We start from the raw sequence: 22,085 nt of genomic DNA on the forward strand, positions 1-22,085 counted from the left end.
TTAATGTCACAATTTGCTGCTGAGCAGGGGAGAATCTAAGATGAGATTTTTATGGGTGCTCAGCTTTGAAGCAGAATGTGACTGCTCTTCCTTTGTGCTGTCCAACAAATGGTGAGCTTTACGTCTAATCACTCTATGATCTAATAGCTATAAATTGATCCATTTGACCCTACCTTCTCGCCTGAAGCAGGTTTTCTTTAAGGGGAAAGGCAGTATATCCAGCAGAGGGACAGATTTCCAATATAAATGTGTAGATGCATAGTGAATAGATGTAATTAGACTAAAAGGATATGGAATTTTAATGCTTGGCTAATTTGAAGTTATGTAAACATAAAACTGAAACTTTTCATTTAATGACTGGCGGTGCTTTATAATACAGCACGTTATTGCCATTTCATCTCCACTTACATTAAAATAAAGTGCATCAGTCAGCTCATTACCTGGCAGGTGTTCAGCTAAATCAGCTGCTGTGACAATGTTCAGTGTGGAGCAGTAACCACACACTGCTTTCAATTTAAAAAAAAAAAACAAACAAAACAAACCTTTATTTATCCCCAGGGGGCAATTTAAGGCACAACAGTGTAGAAGACATAAGCCATAAACATCTGTACATCTAGAGTAAGATGGGCCAGTATCAGTGCAATAACATAAACTGTTGATGATAAATGGAGTTAGTCTGATAGTGCGAACAACTGCAAGTAGGTAACTGTATGAAATGACTATGCATAAAATTACCTGTATAAATAACTTGTGCAGCAAATTGGAAAAAGATCCTGTTTTTTTTTTTTTTTAAAAAAAGGTGCATATATGAAATTAACTTAGTGAGAACATTATTGTGCAGTATGGAAACACTGGTATATAGCAGCAGCACTACAGACAGTCCTGATTTCTATATGAATGTTGTGATATTTAGAGTCCATGAGTGTATTTGAAGCAGTCAGGGGGAGGAGAGGGCTATAATGTGGCCGAATGATTGATTAATAATTTCGAGGGGTGCTGAGATCAAATCTAGCTTGAGCTTGAGCAGCCCCTCAACAGGGTCTCAAACGGTCCCTGCTTCCAGGGCCCCCTTTGCGCACAGGTACAGGTACATCTGAGGTCCTTACAGACCGCGACCAATCAAACCGAGGCGCATCCCCGAACCGTGATTGGTCCTGAGCGTATCTTCTCCGTGACGTCATCAGCGCGCGACTGTATTCGGTTTGTGTGTCGCTCGCCGAGCTAACAGCTGCACCGATTGTGTTTTGGTTTTGTGTTGCTGCCCATGTGTCGTTATCATGAGGTAAGAAACACAGCGGCGTCCCGTCTCTACCCTTCGGCTGCTCCGTCGTCGCTGGCAGGTCAGACCTGCCGCTTCCCCTGAAGCCGCGGTAGCCTGCTAGCTAACAGCTAGCTCCTCTGCCACTTCTGCACCTAATGTATGCGGGATGCGCAACCATTGCGGATGTGGTGCAGAAAAAAATGCGCATCGATGCGACAGAATTCAGAATTTGGCATCGGTGAGAAACACGAACACGGGTGTTTTGGATTGTCGTGTGGTTGTGAGCGCCGTTGTGTTTTATTGTGTTTCAGCTCTGAAGGCGATTCTCTGCCTGGATGTTGGCTGTCACTGTAAAACAGCTGGACGTTTAGACGCAGCTGTCGGCCTGCACCAGGTGTTTTTACACTGTGTGTATGTGCTTTCAGTTGCATGTCAGCATATTTAAAAATGATACCCTCTGACTAAGGTGGCTGCAAGTAGCCAGAGAAGTGTCTAATAGGACAACATGAATATGTCTGGCACTAAGCTGCAGCAATGACTTCAATAACTGGACCGAGTTAAAAACAGCATTTAAGGTTGCTTTAACCCTGCACTCCCCCCCCCCAGAGTGTGTGTGTGTGAGTGAGTGTGTGTGTCATCTAAACCCAAAGCTGGTTCATTATTATCTGGTGCAGTGTATTGAAGAGTTATGTCTTCACAGTGGCAGTAGATTCAGATGTAGCCTAAACTTGTGTTAATGGGGAAGCAGCTGCCAGAATGAGAATTGGCCCGCCAGTCAGTTCTGCTGTAAATCAGGTCTGACCCATGACTGAGTACTACGAGGAGGGGGGGCTGCTGTACGAGCAATCACCTCCCATGCACATCAAAGTGGAGTCTCCGGAGGGACCCTTTGGAGGGGGAGCCTCAGAAAATGGCTTCCCCAGGGAGGATGAGGACTCAGAGGGCAGCTGTGACCAAAACAGTGGATTACCTGGGGGGCTGCCCTTCAATGTGGTAGTGGTGCATCCAAACATCATGGCACCTGGCATGTCCTCAGATGACCTCCTGTCCATTGAACAAAGTAAGTCTGAATGAGTTTAAGGCTTTGCTCACTGGTAAACATCTGCAGAAAATGTAGATCCAAATGAAACACTGTAAAAAACACTTCAGCGTGTTGCTCTGAATGAAGTGAAGTAAAATCTAAATAAATATTATTCTTAATGCTCTGACTACCTAAAAGTAATTCTTGAAAATATTTTGGCCTAGAACAGTGTTGACACTGTTATTGCCCATCGTTCGTCTTATTATCACGTCAAGCATCACTTGATATTTTTCGTCCCCCTGCTAAACTTTCCTCTAACCCTTTCTTTTGCAGACAGAGCTATGTCAGCTGCATTGGCTGCTGGTGGTGCAGGAAAAAGAAAGAGTCGTTTCAGTGGGGCAGAGCTGGAGGTTTTGGTGTCAGAAGTCACTCGATGTGAAGGAGAGCTCTTTGGCCCTGCGGGAAGGCTCCGGCGGCGAGAAAGAGAGCGCATCTGGGCAGGGATCCTAGAGAGAGTCAACGCTGTGTCCAGAGTCCCACGTACCCTTCGAGAGGTAAAGAAGCGTTGGGATGATCTAAAGAGGCGCAATGGAGGCAGGCTGGCAGATGCCCGCCACCGAAGCTGTTACTTGCCGTCCAGCAGAGGGGCTTCGATGCTTGGGCGTCCTTCACAGCAAAGCCCCAGGCTTCAACAAGCCAGGCAAAAGCAAAGCACCAGAACAAAGCCCTGTTTCCCATGTTTCCCTGATTCTGATACAGGTAAAATCAACTTGTCAGATTGCTCAGCTGCTTTTCTGTGTATCCTTTGTTGATTGCGTTATGTTACTTTATTTACTTTGTAGTAGGAGTGGAAGGATCTGAGAGAGATGGTTTGGAAAAAGATGAAGACAATCCTGAGCGCGAGAGAGACATGGGAGAACCTGATTGTGAACCAGTAGACAACAGCATGGAAGACAAATTGGGATTAGGACTGGGTCTGGGCATAGGACCACCCCCTCCATCAGAACGATGGCTTCCTCCTTCTCCTCTCTACAGTGCTCCATTTCTCAATGGTAGCCCTCAGCCCAGCAGTCCTCAGCCATCGCTTGGAGCACAGCAAGGTCCTCTTGAAGCCCCTCCCCGCAGCTCCTGGCTTGAAGATGAGCTTCGAGGGTTAGGGGAAGCAGCAATTCAACTGGGGAACCGGGTAGAAAAGAGTCTGCGGGAGTTCGGGGAAGGTTTCAGACAGGACATGAGAACACTTGTTGCTTCGCAGGAGACATTGGCTGTCAGCCTACAACAAAACAATGTCCTCTTGCAACGGCTTCTAGGAGTGCTTGAAGCCCAGCAACAGCCACAGCCACAGCAACATCGTGTGCAACAAGCGCATCAGTCACAAACATCTCAGCAGCACTTACAGCCACAGCCATCTCAGCATCAGCAGCTACCACACGTAGAACCACAGCAGCAACACCAGACTGAAACCACACAGCAGTCACAACTGCAGCATCAGCCACAGTCGCATGTTGTACAACAACAATCACAAAAGCACCAAACGCCAACACAGCAGCAGCCACAGGCCACTCAGCATTCGAATAATCAGTCAGCTGTAGCGGTGGTTCCCTCACCATCGTCCCCTGACATACATGGCACTTTCCCCTCGAATGCATCCACAGACACAAATGGAAGTATGCCGAGGCCACGGCGAGGAAGAGCTGTTGATCACAGGCGTAGAAGACGGCGCTGAGGAGAAAGTACATAAAAATTTAAGGTGCACATAATGCGTATTTGGAGTTTGAAAATGCTGTTTTCTATTGACAGAACTTCTGTAAAAAATAAACTGAGTTGTTTGGAGTTTTACTCACTCCAGACCCCAGTACCCCATCTCACACTTAAGTTTGTCTTCAGAGAGGACTGAAGCGGATTTTAAAAAAAAAACAAAACACACTCACACAAGCTAATAGGGTGGCCTTAACATGTGCTTGGTTCCTCAGACCTACCTATATATTCTTGTCCTAAAAGACTTCTTCAGAAACAGTTAATCTGTGATGTGACAACCTTTCTCATGAGACTTTCGGTACCTAGACAGAAACATACTGTAGGTGCTGATGTTTAATATGCATGTCAGTGTACATGCTTTGCGGCAGAGCTGAGAATCCTCATGCTCTTACTAGTCCAATTCTCCAGATACACTAAGTACATTGTCATAAAGCACTTAATCTGTAATCTGCAGTTGTTGCCATATGTTGTAGTTATACAGCTACTGTAATTAGCCGCTTGTATGCTTGTGCTTTTTTAACAGTTACACGGTACATACAATTTCTAACTTTGGTTGGAAAGTGAAATAACTGCTCTGTTCGGTGCATTTTGAGACAGATGTCATATTTTAAAGTATTGGTGATCGAAAACAAACAAAAAAAGAAACAAAAGGCGTAAAGCTCACAGTAGGATTCAGACTTTAACTCATATGTTTCTGGTGGCATTCAAATGCTTAGGGGCTATTTATTATTAGCTTGCATGCAGTATGATGGATGTGTTTGTAGATATCTGCAAAGAAACAGCATATGGCCATCATCTATGTAGTTTTGCACAAGCTATATTTTGTAGATATATGTTCTGATCAAATGTAACTAAACTTTAATAAAGGTCAGGTATGGACTGCAAATAAATCCAGCTGACCACTTGTGGTTTTGTCCCCATTTGTTTATTAGCAGTTGAAAAGTTTATGTTGAATGAATGAAGTTGTGAAGAAAGTATATAGTGTCTAGAATAACAACAGAAAGGGAACCTTATAATTAAAGGCTTGAAGTGACGCTTTCTGGAATGACGAACATCTGGTTGTCAACAGAGAGTGTTTTATTTTGAAAGTTTCGACCGGAAACCTCATTCCTGGTGCATGCAGTCTAGCATGATCCTTGTATGCTCTGGACAAGGGGGTGCATGGGTGAAACATGGCCGCCGTAGACCCATCGGAGTCTCCGAAACGACAGAAATCGCCTGCGGAGGAGGTGGGAACATCTGGGGTGAAGACCGAAGCGGGGAAGTCCGGTCGCAGCTTGAAGCAGAAAGACGAAACAACGTGTAATAAAAGCGCCGAGAGCCCCGACGACAAGCGGAGACCCAGTTTTGACAACGACGGCGGTTGTAATGCCAGCCATTCTGAGGTTACTGTCGAGTCCGGAGCTGGACCCGACAAAACGACATGCAGTTCGCTGGACGACCTAACGTCGGCGGAAAAAATGGCCGAGGCTCCCGGCGGCGAGCAGCGGGGTTTCGACTGGTCCGACGAGGATGAACAGGCGAAAACACACAGGAGGAGAAACGGTAAGTGTGGTATGCTAACGCTGTTAATGCATTTCACTGTTAGCTTTAGCCTCCAGGCCGACCTGGGCTGTACCCCTCACCACCGGTCCAATACACACTGTCAACTCTGCTGCTGTTAATTACTAGAAGAAACCCAGGCAGTGCAGGATGTAGCTCCAGGCTGCAGGTTGGTCCGTGCACTCAAGATGGATGGGTGTGTTATTTGTTTGCTAAGTTGTTATGATGTGCATTTCTCTTCCAGACCTCGGTAATGTCACCAAGAGTGGTGAAGAGGTGCAGCAGGATCTACGTGTTGACAGAAAGAGCACTGAGGATGCAGAGGACTTCCCGGAGGAGAAGTACTTACATGCTGACGTGAAGAGCGCAGGGAAGGACCAGGCTGAGGAGCCGGTGGGAGACCTGGACGGGACAGAGGATGTGGTTGAGGATGATGAAGATGCAGAGCGCGGCGAGGATGCTGATTCGACAGCTAAGCCGAAAAAGTGCCGCTTGGTGTGCAAGGAGTGCGGGAAGAAGTTCAACCGCCGCGAGACGTTCAATCTTCACCGGCACTTTCACGCGCACGAGGACGAGCTCACGCCCCTCACCTGTAAAGAGTGTGGCCTTACCTTTCAGCACCGCAGCAGCCTCATCAAACACAGGAACGAACACAAAGAGAAGGAGGAGCAACTTGTTACTCCAAAGCGGGAGGTGCAGACAAAGGAGGAGGGTTGTTTTGAATGTGCAGCGTGTGAGAAAATCTTCTCGACAGTGAATAAACTGAGGGACCACAACTGCAGCAGCACGGTAGAAAAGCCTTACCACTGCCCTCTGTGTCGCCAGGAGTTCCAGTTTAGGGTGTCCGTCACTAAGCACATGATGAGCCACTCCCAGGAGAGCATGTTTACATGCCAAGAGTGCAATCAGGCCTTCCCGAACATCACGGCCCTACGCTACCATCAGCGATGTCACACCGCCCTCAAACCCTATGAATGCCCAGAGTGTGGCATGGTTTTTAAACACTACTCCGTCATGGAAGACCACCGTCGTAAGCACACGGACAGCACACGCTCTCACCTGTGCAACATATGCGGTAAGACCTTCAAGTATAGCAGCCTCCTTCATCAGCATCAGTATCTCCACACAGGCCAGAAACCGTTCCGCTGCCCTGAATGCGGTAAAAAATTTGCCTTCGCCCAGAACATGAAGGCACATTGTCGCCAGCACAGACTGCGAAAAACCAACTCCTCCACCGAGCAGCCGAGCAAGCAGGCCCCCGGGTCTGTACACGAGGCGGTCCGAGGGCCAGGGAAGGAGAACGCACACCAGAGTGAGGAACCGAAACGCACATTCAACTGCCCACTTTGTCCCCAGACTTACTGCACTCCAGCTAACCTGAGAGCCCACATGCTCATTCACGAGGCAGAATATGAAAAGCTGGAGAGAACACCCAGACCCCCAAGGGAGAATCATAAATTCTGGGAAAAAGGACACAGCTGTCCGCACTGCCCTTGTATCTATCGTGATGAATCCAGTTTAAATGTACATTTGTTAAGTGTCCATAAGTCTGTAGCACAATATTTAGAAAGGGTGGCAGCACCACCTAAAAAACAGTTGAACCCATTAAGCAGCGACACTGTGCAGGGGAGATGGAGGAGTGACGGCATAAGTATTAAGTCCTATAAGTGTTCCGAGTGCGGAAAGAGTTTTCGACACCGCTCGGTGTTAGAGTTACACATGCGCATACATTCCAAGGACAAGCCTTACCAGTGCAAAGTGTGTGGCAAGGGCTTTAGATTCAGTAGCTACTTACAGCAGCATCTCATTATTCATACAGGCAAGAAGCCATACAAATGCCCGGACTGTGGGAAGGACTTTGCCTTCCTGCAGAACATGAAAACACATCAAAAGTTGCATCAGGAGAAACCATTCCGCTGCACGAGCTGCCGCAAAGGTTACAGCGATGAGACCCAGCTGCAGCATCATATGCTATCACACAATGGTGACAAACCTCACAAGTGTGATCTGTGTGACAAGAGCTTTGGATTAGCCTATCTGCTCCGCGATCACATGAACACACACACAGGGGAGAGACCTCATCGCTGCGATGAGTGTCACAAAACCTTTTCCTGGTTTAGCAGCCTGCTGGTACACCAGAAGATCCATGCTCGTAAGCGCCAGGTTTTCGGCCAGTATCCTTCTTATCCGATTGGTGCTAGGATGAGAGGCAGGGGTAGCAGGGGGAGGAGGGGAGGCAAGCTCATGTGGGGCTGGTCTAGACCATTAGGAGGCTCAGGGATGGTTAACTCTCAGCCGCCTCTGTATCCAGTTTCTTCGCTAAGAGAGTCAGAGTTGCACAGAAGGGCAGCTCAGGCACAGTCTTCCATGCTTTCGTCCCGCATGGATCTGCAAGGCAGGCAGCAGAAAGAGCCATGGATGTCCGAGCTACATCCCCAGCCGGTGCAGTGGAAGGTGGACGGTGGAGAGGTAATGCCTGTCCCGTCGACGCAGCAGCAACATGCAGCTCCACAGCAGGCACACTTTGACGGCCCATCACAGCCGGGCCTACAGCAGCACCATCAGAGGGGTCCGGGCTGGGCAGATAACTTGTCAATAACACAGTCGGTCCCCACATCTGCTCAGAGTTTAGACTTGTCTCACATCAAGGAGACTGCAGCTTCCATGATCAGCTCCCGCTTGACATCTGTGCCAAAAAAATCCAGCCCATTAGCAGTTAGTGAGATGGAGCAGCACCGGCAGCCCAAGCCGGTTACTTGGAGTAGCACACCCACATCCACAGTGGCAGCTTCCTCGAGCTCTCTGCAACACAATTTTTCTGTTCCTTCCTCTTATATTGATGGGGCAGCTCTGTGGAGTGTCAGACCTGCCCCACTGGTAAATTCACAGAGCTCTCCAAACAAGCTTGGTCAAGAGCTACAGCTGCCAAGATGGCCAGGTGCTCCAGTGTCAACACAAAAGGAGCCATCGACGCCTCCTAAGAAAGAGGACAATAGGACATGGGACATGAGTAATCCTCAAGTATTACCGTTGACTGTTAGCCAGGCAGAGAAGCCGTGGAATGGCTGTGAGCCACAAAAACAATGGGCTTCAGGCTTAGCAGGTGCATCCACCTCAGCTCAAATAGACCAAAGCAGCGCTATGCCAATTTCAACTCCTGTTTCTCATGGGGTAGGTAGCACCTTGTGGGACATACAAACACCACCAGGAATTCCAAAGAATATAAACTCCCCTGAGAAATTAGTAAATAATCAAGATTTTCAGCTGCAGCAAAAGCAGGTGACATCTGGCTGGGCCACTGTACAGAATCAGGCAGCAACACAGAAGGTTCCCATCTCCATTCAGTACGAACCTCATCGTTTTGGCCAGGGGATGGGAACACCAGTATGGGGCTTCCAAAGTAATCCTGTTGGTCCTCAAGCGCTGCTCGCTGGACAGCTCAAACCAGGGAATGGACAGGAGCTGCAGCAACAACCGATGGTAACGGGCACGCAAATAATCATAAATCAGCCTTCTCCTTTTTTCTCACCTCCACTCGCTCCGCTCCCTCCCCTTGCTTTGCCTGGCCCTCACCCTCTTCACTCTGTCGCAGTTGGTGCACTTCCAAGACCTCCACACCCAAACATTTTTTTCACACCACAGGCAGTGATAAGCGAGAGGCCACACATGCCACAGACCCTGCCCCTACCTCAGCTTGCCCCACGGACAGAACCTCACAAACTTGGACCCCGTTTGCCTTTTGCCCCAGAACGGCTTCTCCAGTGCATGATATGCGGGTGTTCTCTTGCTCGAGAGCTGGATTTACAAATGCATTACTTGCAACATGCACAGGGAGAGATTTGACGTTTCTATCCTAACAACAAGAATTACTTTTTTTTTTTTTAGAGTTTTTATTCAGTGGAACCTCATTTATCTGAATCTTAGATGATTAGTTTGAGTTAGTCCAGTTGAGTGGATGGGCATTACAAAGAAAGAAGATATGTGAAACTCGATTGACTCTGCACATTAGGTGCACGTTTGAAGTCGTTCCACCTTAAATTGACTGCACAGAGTGACCTTTGAAGTAGGGGGTGTATACATGTGCCATTGAATTAGTTTACTGTTTTTTAAGTTATCCAAATTCTTACTGGGTTTAGGTCCAGATAAATGGGGTTCGGTGGTCTACGTTTCATTTATTGCCAATGACATTTAGATTTAGATAATATTAGTACTTTTATAGTTCTGTTCATATGTCCTGAACCATTTGAACGGTTTCTTCATGTACAGTATACTGTGTGCCTTTTATGAGTAGTCTGCATGTCTGCTGTCTTGGTATTCTAGGCCTAGTTTGTGCTTAAGGTAGACTCAACAATATGACCTCACTCCCAAAAAACAGAGCAACTCTTTCTAAGATACTGTAAAGACATGTAAGTTTTTGCTGTTGGGAAGGGAAGTGGGGTTGATGTGCTCACAGATTACAAATATCAGAATGGCATATGTAATCTGTACAATGAAATGTTGACTGCATATGGTATACGTCTGTCAGAAAGCACTTCTATTCACAGGGGCATTGGCTGGGTCCAAATATTCCATAAGTGACGTTGTTAACATGATAGTTTGGTCATAGAAAGTGTATCTGTAAACACAGTGGGATGCTACATATAAAGTTCATTTCAAACTACGTTTTCTGGAAATTGAACCCTTGGCTGACTATTGGGAACAGGAGAAGGAGCGTCATTACACAGTAGTTGCTGACACTGTTGTCAAATAGTGAATTTTCTAATAAATTAAATTTGGATTTATGTGATATTTTGTCATTAATATTTTTACGACAAGACAAACATGAAGCCGATGATCTCTAATGTATGTCTAGCCTTCCTGTCAGATTCAGTTAATTTGGCAACGTGTCATGAATGATACACTGGATAATTAGATTTGAATCAGATTGTGGTGTGAAGTACTTAATATCTACTGTAAACCAATGAGTACCAGGTAATGCGTACGTCACCAGAATAACGATTTCAGAATGGAAAATTATAAACTTAAGTACAATTCAGTTCATTATTTGTGAATAATTATTTCGTTCAACAGCTGTAGCTTTAGCTGAGTACAGAATCCCATCTTTTCCGTTATGAAAATGGGTATTTGAGTAACGTTCTTGGCCCAATAACTGACTGAAAGTTTTCTTTAATATTGTAAAAATAAACTTGAGGTCCATTTGTGAAAAAAAGAACCATTTTTGTGTGTTTTAACATTCAGCGTCTTAACATACAAAACATGTGCCCCTCTACCTCTATCCACTGTTAAAGCATGGAAATAAATAGAAAATTCCCAGGATGTCTACATATTGGATTCAATAAAACTTGCCTTTGATTATAATTGTGTTGCGCAGTAATTGTTAGGTCCCCTAATTCAAGGTCCATTTTCAATATTACACAGTAGCTTTATAGTTGAATCATAACAAAACAGAAGGATGAAATGCTTTAGAAAAATTTCATATCTTCTGTCTTTGATTTATGAAGAATTTGGTGTACGTGATGTCAACATATTGCAGATGTCAGATTGTGAGTTTGTTAAAATATGACGAAACAGCGTTATGATGAATTTACACCTCACCAAATAAACGGTGTCATAAATTTAAAATGCATTCCTCGACAAACACCAAACTTCAGTGGTTACTGAGAATGACTATAATATACACATATTTAAAAGCATGCATTTTGTAAAAGAAACTTATACTACGTTTTAAAAAGTAGTATAAATACTTAAATATACCTTCCACTACTGCTGTCTCTCCAGTGTTAGAAACAAATTAAAAGATAATGTAATCTGCCTTTATGTATTTTATTACTATAATTACCTAATTGTATGAGAATAGTTCTGCTGTGTATTGGATCAGCAGAGACAATAATTACAATCTCTAAAACAGGTCCAAACAGAATCAGAAAAGCACTTTGTTTTGTGAATAATTATTTCGTTCAACAGCTGTAGCTGTGCTTAGCTGAGCACAGAATCCCATATTTTCCATTAGGAAAAAATTTGAGTAACGTTCTTGGCCTGATAACTAACAAAAGTTTTCTTCAATACTGTAAAATAAACTAATACAAATACTAAACTAATCAACGAGAACCATTTTTGTGTGTTTTAACAAAACATGTGCCCTTCTTACTCTATCCACTGTTAAAGCATGGAAATAAATATATCAAATATTTTTATTATTATAAAAATAGCAGACTGTTATTTTAATATGAAACCGCCAGAAGCTGCTCATTGAAGAATCACTTCAAAAAATCCTTTGTGGATGATTTACCCTACAGTCGCTGGTGGTGTCGCTGCAGGTCAGCGGCCTTGTTTGAAGGAAACAAAACAGAAGAAGAAGATGCGCCCCCCCCCCCCCCCCATTTATAGAAGAAGAAGAAGAAGAAGAAGAAGAAGCCACTTCCGCTGAGGGATGCTGTCCCGCGCAGGTGTCAAAACAGCAAAGCTAGCTTAGCCTAGCCTAGCCCAGCTTAGCTTAGCTTAGCTTAGCTTAGCTTAGCTGAGCTGTACTTTTTCACTCATAATAGCAAAAATAGTAGAAGATGCTGCTCCGTTAGGATGTTGACAAACTAGATTAGCGTCCGTCTTCACTCAGGTTTTGCCCCGAGTGTCAGTGGAAAAGAGGATCAATATAAAAACGGTGGTGCCGTTAAGCTAACGAGCAGTAGCTAGGGTAAGCTAGCACAAGCCACGCCAAGATGGACGGAGCAGAAAACAAACCCTGCAGTGGAGACAACGGTGCATCCGAAGACAACGGGAGTCCGCCGGCCGAGGACACAACCGACCGTAAGTAGCCAGTAACCTCACTCAAACGTGGCAGCACTGGTTTATTGAAGCGCTGTGACCCGCTACAGCCGCCTCAGTGTTGTGAAATAAGCAAAAACAGTGCTGGTCCTAAAGAACTGCATTTCCACAGCAAATACGTAACCCCAACAATTAGCTAAGCATAAACACGATTCCACTTGCATTGTAGCATATATATACATATACACACACACACACCGTTTGTCTATTCCCTCCTCGTGGATGTTGTTTCATTGAACAACCCCACCACCAAAGCTGTCTGTGCACCTCTATCTTTGTGAGGACCAGTTTGAGAATAATCCTATTGGTGTGGGGCCCCTACCCTTTTTCAAACATCTGTGTGAGGGGTAGGACTTAGTTTTATGATTTTATGATTAAGGTTTAGCTTCGGGCAAGAGTTCTGTACATGTACACAAATGTAGAGGTACAACCATGTTTAGGGTTAAGGTTGATGTAAACTGGGTTCCACACAATAGCTTGCTCCCAATTAGAAAGGCATTGATTCATGTGGTCATGGAAAAATGCTGTCTACCTAATGAACAGGCAGCTATGAAATTAAGTGTTGCTCTACACTAATAAGTATTTTATTAGCCACAATACATTTAGGAAAATGAATATAGTCGTTTCATTTTTAGGCATTTGAAATTGGAAGAGTTCAAGTGCTGTGCACAATGTTGTCCTGGAATCTGACTCATTTACTCAGGTAAGTGATGGCACATGGTTTTAAATAAGTACTGAATGATTGTTTGATTTAGATTTAGTAAGAATAGATAAATAACTTGTGGCATTAAGAACAGCTTAAATGTGTATAACTATTGTTGTTAAAAACCAATGCTTTAACTGCCAAAAGCCCCTGTTTAGTTCATCAGCACAAATGCCCCTTAATAATTTTCAATGGTTAAAACAGAATCAAACTTATTGTTGTGAGAGCATGTCTATTAATGTAAAATAGGCTTGCGTGTGCCATTCATATTAATTGTGGAAGTCATATCAGGTTTGTAATAAAGAAAATCAATGCTTATATTTCACAGTCCTCAGTTGTTTGCTTATTTAAAAATGCCAAACCTCGTACCTCTGTAATCTCACTACGTTCTTTTTTAGGGCCATTATACTTCCATAATCAAAATGTTACCATTTTATTTGTAAAACTCCTTTTGTTTGGTAATGCTGTAAAGTCTAATGCTGCTTTTAAAATAAAGATATGATTTGCTCCTGTGTTTTGGTGATTTTTCTTTCTTTCCTTTCTTTCTTTATTTCTCTGGAAACAGGAGTGGCTTTGACCTCCTATTTTCCCCTTTTTCTTTCTAGGGGTTGGGGTTTTCTGCTGTCAGGATTGTGGAGAAGCCTTTGGAGAAGAGGCAGTCTACTTGGAGCATCGCCTTCAGCACCTGCAAGAAAACATGTATTTAGATGACCACTCAGACGGCATACACAATGCAGAAAAGGACAGCGAAAGAGCTACTTTCTGTACTTTATGTTCACTTTCGTTTGCTGAACTGAGTGAATTCCACACACACATGGAGAAAAATCATTGTCAAGCCTCGCAAAAGGACTCTGGTGTTCAGACTAATTCTGGGGTAGCAAAGCAACACACCTATGAATGTCCAGATTGTGGGAAATGTTACAGTGTTATTGGGCACTTTCTTAACCATAAGCGTTCACACAGACAAGCCTCAAAATCAGTTTTCCATGATCTTGAACACTTGAAAAAGAAGTCATTTCAGTGTGAGTCTTGTGGCCGGAACTATTCTCGCGCGTCAGCTCTTGATGCACATCGCCGTTGTCATGAGGAAAAGCTGGTGAAGTCACAAAACAGGAGCTCAGGGGATTCCGTTCACACCGAGGAGACAGTAATTGAAGCCAAGCCCAGTGAAAACCAGACAGGTGATGCTCCTGAAAAGGTTTTTAAGTGTTTGTGTGGTAAAGCTTTTTCTGCTCTGATGCGCCTGAAAACACACCAGCGGTTTAGCCGTAACACTCAGTGCTCTCCAGAAGAAATGAAAGGAAAACCAAAGAAAAACTGTAGTGAGTTTTACTGCAGTGAGTGTAAAAAGACTTTCAGTGGCCATATTGCCCTATTCAACCATCAGCGATGGCATGCTAATCACTCCGATCATTCTGCAAAAAGATTCCCATGTGAAGAATGTGGGAAAGTATTTATGACGCTAACGTTCTACTATAGGCACCAACGCACTGCGCACAGTGATGAGACTCCTGCAAAATCATTTCTTCACCAAGTGTGTCAGCTACAGAAGAAGGCATTTGAATGTAAAGATTGTGGGCTAAAGTTTTCCAGGGCTTCAGCACTTCATTCCCATCAGCTTCATCACACAGATGTTTTCAGAGAAACAGAGAAGGAGGCCCAGACATGCACCCCCCTGCTACCTCAACTGAAGATCTTGGAAAGCAAAGGAAGGGAGACTGGGGTCTTGGATGGAAAAGTGGAACCTGAGTCTGTTTTTTCTACCAATAAGATTGAAGAAGACTCTTATGTATATGAGACTGATGAAGATGTGGAGAGTTATGAACCTGGGGACTTTAATGTTCAGGTGATCAGCTCAAGTGAATCTGAAGATGAGCCTGTCCAAGATCTGAATCCTGATCTTGAACTGCTGTGTGAGTCAGATCAGGAAGTAAGAGATGATTGTGATACTGAAGTTTCCCCAAGTAGTCTTGTTTCAAGACCAGAGATGGATTTGAAAATTGTTCAGATTGACTTTGAGCAAGCTGACGAGCAGTGTGCACTGATAGAGAGGGAAGCAGAGAATAAAACAGGGGAAAGATTTGATTGCCCAGAGTGTTACCGTTGGTTTTCTAGTGCTTCATCACTGCGTGTCCACAGAATGTGGCATGGTGTTCATAAGAGACGACAACAGAGTCAAGATCAGTCAGAAATAGTTCACACACATGACGTCTGTGACCATGAATCCAGTAGCTCTGCAGCACACCTCAGTCACACGCAAAAACACAGGGATCAACACTCAAGCAACAGTGTCTTAGACCAGGCAGACGGATTGGAGGAGAAAAATGTGACATGCAGTGAGGGTGGTAAAGACCTCTCACATTTATCTGCATTAGCCTCTGATCAGTTACATCATCCCAAAAGAGAACAATTCCAATGCCCAGGTTGCATGGTATCATATTTACATAAAGCCAGCTTGCTTAACCACATGAAAAACTGCATCGCAAAAAAGAAAGAGGATTTTTCAGTGAAAGAGTACAATCCAAAGAAAACTCTTCTAGGACCAAAGGTTTATCATTGTGAACAATGTGGGAAGGGTTTTTGGTCTCTGGGAGCATATTCACACCACAAGCAAAGTCAGGTAGAGTGTGCTGATTTGAGGCTAAGAAAAGGTGTGGGATCTTTGAACTCTTTTAATGGGCATCCACGCTCCAGCATAAAAGTTGCATGTCCAGTGTGTGGTAGAAAGTTTCGTCACAAGGGCATTATGGCATTGCACATGCGAAAACATGAAAATGGAAACCACAAATGTGAACTCTGCAGCAGGTCGTTCCGTCTGTTTTCCAGCCTCATCAGGCACCAGGTCGTTCATAACGACCAGTTACTCCCACCACCCGCCAAGTCTTTTCAGCATCAAGTGGAACAGTTGCAAAAGAACACATATAGTTGTCCTGACTGTGGCAAACTGTTCTCACGGGCCAAAGCACTTCAGTTTCATATGAAAAGTCACGGGTATGAGACTGGACGTTCGTTATCGGCGCCTCGATCCACTGTCATGCTAGAAAATCTCCAGTGTGCAAGATGCCTCGCACATTTCAACAGCAAGCTGTCTCTACGAGCTCATCAAAAGCTTTGCATTAAAAGAGAGGGTCAAGCACTTGACTGTAACACAGGACCTTCAGAAACAAGTGATGCTCTGAAATTGCACAAGACTAGTATGGATGTCAATACACTGGAGCATTTAACACTTGATGCTGAAGTCAAGAATGAAATGGAGAGTGAGGAGCCAAGAATGGGAAATCAAACGGGCATAGACAGCTTAGAAAACTCAAGTACAGCAGATTTGAAATACCAATGTAAAAAGTGTGATAGAAGCTTTTCAGTTGTTGGGGCTTTGAATTTTCACAAAAGAATTCATGCTGACGGTTATAGTTCTGTAGCAAAAGCCAAATTGTCCGTAATGCTTAAGAAACCGAAGCAGGAAGAGCCAAGTAAAGGGCTATTTCACTGCTCAGAATGCGGGAGACGATTCATGTCCAACTCTGCCCTTGGCTCCCACAGAAGATGGCACAGAGAAAAGAAAACTTCCCGGTCGTTGCTAAAAGATACGGATTTGAAGGCAGAGGATGGAGCTGGGCCATTTCAGTGCAACAAATGTGGCAAACAGTTTTTTAACCACTGTGTTCTTCAGCGTCACCAGATATTTAATCCTCGGTGTCAAAGCAAAAGTGAGCCAGAGCTTGATTCAGACAGTGCGGCTAATAGCAGCACACGGTTCTCATGTCAAGAATGTAGCAAAACATTTGCAAAAGGTTCTTTTCTAGCTGCTCACTATGAAAGTCAGCATGGTGAAGTTTTGGAAATTGCCCATCCTCAAGGAGATGCGCTCAACTCGGTAGACCAGGTGTCAGAACAGGTTGATGTTAGCCTCAATGGGACTGAGTCCATGTTAGCACTGAAGCCAAAAGCTCACCAGTGTCCCCTCTGTTCTTTGACCTTTGCTAAAGCAAGAGGTCTGCGAGCCCACAAATGGCAGGCACACTCGAAAGGCGCTAAAGGCAAAAATAAGGTTCCTCTGAGTAAAATAAATGTGTCCGTTGCCTCAAGCAGTGAAATAAAAAAGACCGAAGATTCTTCACCCGAAGACAACACTACAACTGTACCCAGTTATCTTGTTGAAACGAAAGATGTTCCTGTTGGCAGTGGAAAGAAGAAAATTAGACCAGATCTCAAACCTGTGAAATTTGTGTCTTGCCTCGACTGTGGGACGCTATGCAGTTCTCCAGGTGCACTCATTGACCACAGGAAAGTGTGTCTGGAAGTAAAGCAGGAATCTACACAGGAAGTTCTTACTCCTGAAGTCTCGGTTGAGGTTTCCCCAACACTCGGCCGTGTGTCTGAGCATTCAATCAAATTCCTCTTCAAGTGTGGTAAGTGTGGGAAAGCTTTCCAAACTGAGGAACAATTAGGAATTCATAAGACCAAGGCAAAGACTCGGCCTTATTGTTGTGCTTTGTGCTGCCATGGTTTTTGGACTGAGAATCAGCTGCAGCAGCACCTCGTCTGGCATGACGAAGTCCGCTGCCGTCTCCCAAATGAGGTTCGTTATAGGCTCAGTGCTGTTATGACCTCAAAGCCTGTAAAAGCCATCATCCCCTCTGCTAACCACGGAGGCAAGTCTTTTCAATCTTCTACCCTGCCCCAGCCTGCTCCTAAGCCAGACTGCCAGTCACTAAGTAGCCATAAGTGCCAGCATTGTGGCAAAGCCTTCCTTTCACCAACTGCATTACAAAAACACGAAACTCAGCATAGTAGCCCTGAATTGTATCATTGCTCCGTTTGCCCCAGGACCTTCAGTGAGATACAGGACCTTATCGCTCATCACCAGGAATGTGTTGGTAAATACAAAAGGCAGATTGATGCCCACGCTGCTGTCACATCAGAAGACACCAACAGCCTTACTTGCCTTGAATGTGGAACTACCTTTTGTCAAGAAACTGATTTGCACCAGCACTATATCGAACATGCCAGTGGAATAAACTGAAATAAAAGTACTGGGGCTTGATTTGTTCTTTTTAGTACTGGGAATTGCGACAATAAGCTTGAACGTTCTTTACTACACCTTTTGTATAGGCTTAGTACGCATGTGCTTCCTATTTGTTTCAGTGTTATTTGAGATTATTTTTTTTTGTTAAAAGTTGCTTGGGTTATTGTTCTGTTCTCATGTTGTTCTTTACACTGGACATGTATATGTACAAATACTGAACAATGTTGAATAGATTGTGAGCTGACCCTTGTTAAATCCGTTTGGGGATCACTGGTATGATAGTTCATATTTAAATCTTTCAAAAAACCTTTGTGTGTACATATTTGTGCTGATGAGTCTAAAACTCCCTGAAAAATGAAAAGTGCTGCTGACACTACTAAAATTCTACACAGTAAATACCCCATAATTTAGCTACTTATATTCTAAATGTCTGAGGTGTGGCTGGATGAGCTCCTGTCTGGATGTTTCGGAGAAAAGAAAGTGTAATATGTACTTTGGATGCTGAACGTTATGTTTGCATTAATTGACTTATAAGCTCCCATTTTCTTTTTAGTTGTACATTGCTTTGTTGTGAAAAGCCTATTCATTACTTATTACTAAAGTAGTGCTAATGATTATTTTGGATACTTGTTATTGTACCATTTATGTAGTGAACAATGATTTGTATTCTTTGCTATGTTAATTTATGAAAAACTTTTTTGCCTTAAATGACCAATAAACCCTCTATTTAACTTGCTGTTTCTGAAACAAGACAAAGTTCTCTAAAACATGAAAAATAAATTGGTCACATTTTGTGTGAATTATTGTTTTGTTATTAATACAGTCGGTTGTGTACTGGGGTATTATGGGAAAATACTCCACATACAGTCTTGGTTTGGCCATGTATGAAAAGGAAAGTCAGGTTATTTGACAAATCCAAGAAAGAAACGTGTATATTATTCATTTTTAACTATAGAACATTAGTATATAATGTAAATATATGTAATTGATTTTGCCTGTTAGCAAATTACCGTAAATGTTGATCTTACAATCAGTTCATAAATTATGTGTTTTTGCAGATTGGTATACACATTCACATGTTAATTACTGGAATTCAACCCAGGTGGTAGTTTTACTGCCTAAGATGTTTTTGTTGTCTGCTAGTGTCTAGTGCTCTGCTACTGAAGCATTAATAGAGAGGTAATATGTGCTGATCGTCTGTGAATGAAGAGCCACAACGTGGTCTTGTAAGTCTGTTTTTTTTTTTTTTTTTTTTTTTAACTTCAGATGGAACAGCACAAAATAATTTATCCCATATTAATGACAAAATTGGGTGGTTTTATTTCAAGCAGCTGACACAATTTCTTCATGATAGATATTAAAAGTATTATTAAAGTAATGCTCTTTTTCTTCTTTTGTAGTTGAACAGCACAGTATTGCATGTGAGGATTGTGGACTGACGTTTGCATGCTGGGACGTCTTCAAGACTCACCTGCAACAGCATGCAGTGGAGGCAGATGAGGAAGAAGCTCAGACAGGAGACAACTGGGAGCCTGCAGCAGAACTGGTCTCTGGAGAAAATGGTGATGAAGACCCAGATGGTGACGGGTTTGACGTGAGCCGCTCATTGCAAACAAAACCCTCAGCATTAACCCAAGGTGACGGAGTCGCCTCCACCTCAATGCAGCTGAAATTTCAAAAGGTTTACGCTTGCTTGGTCTGTGGGAAGCTCTATAGATACCTGGTTTCGTTTAAGAAACACCAGCGGCTACATGAAAACCCCAGTTCAACAGCAAAAAGTGTCTCCAGTTTGTGTAACTATGAGTGTCCAGAATGTGGGATGTCATTCGTCAGGCGAACACGGCTGCTCAGTCACCTTAGAGTTCACAGGCTACACAAACCACTCCGACCAAAAATCCCCAGGTGTGATCAGTGTAACAAAGGCTTCACTTCTGTGAAGTCATGGATAGCTCACATCGACCTCCATAAAGAGAAACCATTTTGGTGTTTAGTTTGTGCCAAAGGCTTCCGAGATGAAGAGTCACTGGACAAACACCTGCAGGGTCACAGTTTGAGGCAGCATAAGTGCGACATTTGCCAGAAGAGGTTCCAAACATCTGCACATCTTATGAATCACTACACCACCCACAGCAGAGCAAAGCCTTACCAGTGCTCTTACTGTGGGAGGAGCTTCTCTCAGGCTCGAAATCTGATTTCACACCGAAATACGCATCTGAAAGCTTTTGCTGGATTCAACAGGAAGTCTGTGGGCATCGTGAATTCTGCGATTATGGCAAAGAAGCGAGCGATTCGGAAGAAGAGATTTTTTCTCACTAGTGTTGAAGAGGAATCAGAAATGGATACACAGATGCAAGAACAGCCAGGGAAGGAAGAGGGTGTTGAGAAACGTGAAAGTCCAAAGCCATGTGAAGATACTGAGTTTGAGGATCATCCAAACTCTGACAACTCCGACTGTGGAGAGCCTATGCACGACTGTACACCTGATGAGTCGGACACAAGGCAGGAGCTGGTTGAGAGTAAACTGCAGGAAAGAAACGTGCACAGACAACATAAGTACTGGGAATGGGAGTGTTGTGAATGTGACATGGGATTTGATGATGTGGCAAAGCTGCATTTGCATTATATAAAACATGCTACAGGCGAGCTGCCTTTCCCACTGAGTGTTACTGAGGGATGAATGTTCACAGAAACATTTATTTTCTCGTACTGTTTCTTTCCTGCCCCTCGTAATAAGACTGCGGGTGATACAAACTGGAACAGTTCAGTTAGTTTTATTGCCTTTATTTCTCCTTTTTTAGCAATAAAGATGAACAGCTAAGAAAACACTTTGTCAGTGAGCTATGTCTAGTGTGTTTGAACTGAAATAAAAACTATTGCAAAACCCTCATGAATCAAAAGTAAGAAAAGGTAAAACTGAAGTTCCTCATTCCACTAAAACAAACCAAAAAAAGTCCAAATGTTTTTAGTTTTCATCTTCAGGTGCAGGGAATTCTTACAAATACACAAACTCCCAAATCCATTGCTGCCTAAACATAGACATGACTTGAATATGTTTAATATTTATATTTATATTCTGAATTTGTAGTTTGTAGACACTGTTTTTTCATCATTTTACCAATATTATTCCTTAGACTGGGGCCTTTTTGAAATATGCATGAGTAGTCTATTATGTTTTTGTAAAAAAAAAAAGGTCTTATTTTACACAATGTGCTTTTCTGAATGTATATTAAAGCCACCTATCAGCTTTAAATGCTGCTACTAACAAAACAAAAATCTGTGTTTGTCAGGAATGAATCTAATAAATTAGCAGCTAAATGACTAAACTGGTGTTCAGGTGGAGAAGCTGTTGGGTGACTCTGATACAGGTGTAGTTCTTTAGCAAATGTAATAAAAAAAGTGTAGATGGGTGACTGCTGCTGTGGGAACTTAAACTTCCTATGGCATGATTTTACTTTAAATATGTTCACAGCCTTTACAATTCACTACCTTAAAATCTGCAGGGCTGCTTCTTTATGCAGTCAGGAAGGATAAGGAGAGAACATTTGTCTGTGACTCCCAAGTGCAAAAACAGCCTGTTTTTGGGGGGGTCTTATTTTTCTCTGCACCAAAGGAGGTGAAACTGATTCACTTATGCTTCCTAAATGAAAAGATTGACATTGTGAAGTTTAAACATATTGTCTAAAGTCTAATAACACTGTAATCAGCACAACATTGGCTACAATAATATGTGAGCAGCAAGTTTATACATGATTGTGTTTTTGAGAAAAAAGTGTTTATGCATGGCTAGTGAAAAACTACAATTTTTTACTCACTGAAATAAGACCATAAAACACAAACAGAACATTGGTTCACAAGACTTTGGAGACCAGCATGTTGTAGGCTAAAGTGTTTACTTCAGAGTGCTGTGAATGTCATCTTGTTCACACATTCACAGTAAACAATACACTGATTT

At 43.4% G+C, this 22,085-nt stretch overlaps 2 protein-coding genes across 3 annotated transcripts; both read left to right on the top strand.

Moving 5' to 3' along the window:
• The first annotated feature begins 1,192 nt into the window (after positions 1 to 1,192).
• On the top strand, positions 1,193 to 4,681 carry LOC113122782 (uncharacterized). 2 transcript variants are annotated; one of them, XM_026294340.1, is made up of 3 exons: positions 1,193 to 2,321; positions 2,616 to 3,041; positions 3,125 to 4,681. In XM_026294340.1, exons 1-3 carry the CDS (start codon positions 2,066 to 2,068, stop codon positions 4,006 to 4,008), a joined length of 1,566 nt encoding a protein of 521 aa, XP_026150125.1. In that variant the 5' UTR covers positions 1,193 to 2,065; the 3' UTR covers positions 4,009 to 4,681. The 2 variants fall into 2 exon arrangements, with proteins under 2 accessions (XP_026150125.1, XP_026150126.1); XM_026294341.1 differs by having other exon boundaries at positions 3,128 to 4,681.
• Positions 4,682 to 5,172: 491 nt separating this feature from the next.
• LOC113122683 (uncharacterized) lies at positions 5,173 to 21,468 on the top strand. The gene is made up of 5 exons (XM_026294179.2): positions 5,173 to 5,585; positions 5,827 to 9,422; positions 12,278 to 12,386; positions 13,713 to 18,128; positions 19,534 to 21,468. Exons 1-5 carry the CDS (start codon positions 5,213 to 5,215, stop codon positions 20,808 to 20,810), a joined length of 9,771 nt encoding a protein of 3,256 aa, XP_026149964.1. The 5' UTR covers positions 5,173 to 5,212; the 3' UTR covers positions 20,811 to 21,468.
• The last annotated feature ends 617 nt before the right edge of the window (positions 21,469 to 22,085 follow it).

The sequence above is a fragment of the Mastacembelus armatus genome, chromosome 16, assembly GCF_900324485.2.
Source record: "Mastacembelus armatus chromosome 16, fMasArm1.2, whole genome shotgun sequence".
In the NCBI taxonomy this organism is placed as follows: Eukaryota; Metazoa; Chordata; class Actinopteri; order Synbranchiformes; family Mastacembelidae; genus Mastacembelus; species Mastacembelus armatus.

What these genes read in the sequence shown, in the direction of transcription:
- LOC113122782 (XM_026294340.1), top strand. Translation starts at nt 2,066, where the DNA reads ATGACTGAGTACTACGAGGAGGGGGGGCTGCTGTACGAGCAATCACCT. An exon ending in CCTCCTGTCCATTGAACAAA is followed by an intron (nt 2,322 to 2,615) that starts GTAAGTCTGAAT and finishes TTTCTTTTGCAG; the next exon opens with ACAGAGCTATGTCAGCTGCA. An exon ending in TTTCCCTGATTCTGATACAG is followed by an intron (nt 3,042 to 3,124) that starts GTAAAATCAACT and finishes TTTACTTTGTAG; the next exon opens with TAGGAGTGGAAGGATCTGAG.
- LOC113122683 (XM_026294179.2), top strand. Translation starts at nt 5,213, where the DNA reads ATGGCCGCCGTAGACCCATCGGAGTCTCCGAAACGACAGAAATCGCCT. An exon ending in AACACACAGGAGGAGAAACG is followed by an intron (nt 5,586 to 5,826) that starts GTAAGTGTGGTA and finishes TTTCTCTTCCAG; the next exon opens with ACCTCGGTAATGTCACCAAG. An exon ending in AACATGCACAGGGAGAGATT is followed by an intron (nt 9,423 to 12,277) that starts TGACGTTTCTAT and finishes TAGCTAGGGTAA; the next exon opens with GCTAGCACAAGCCACGCCAA.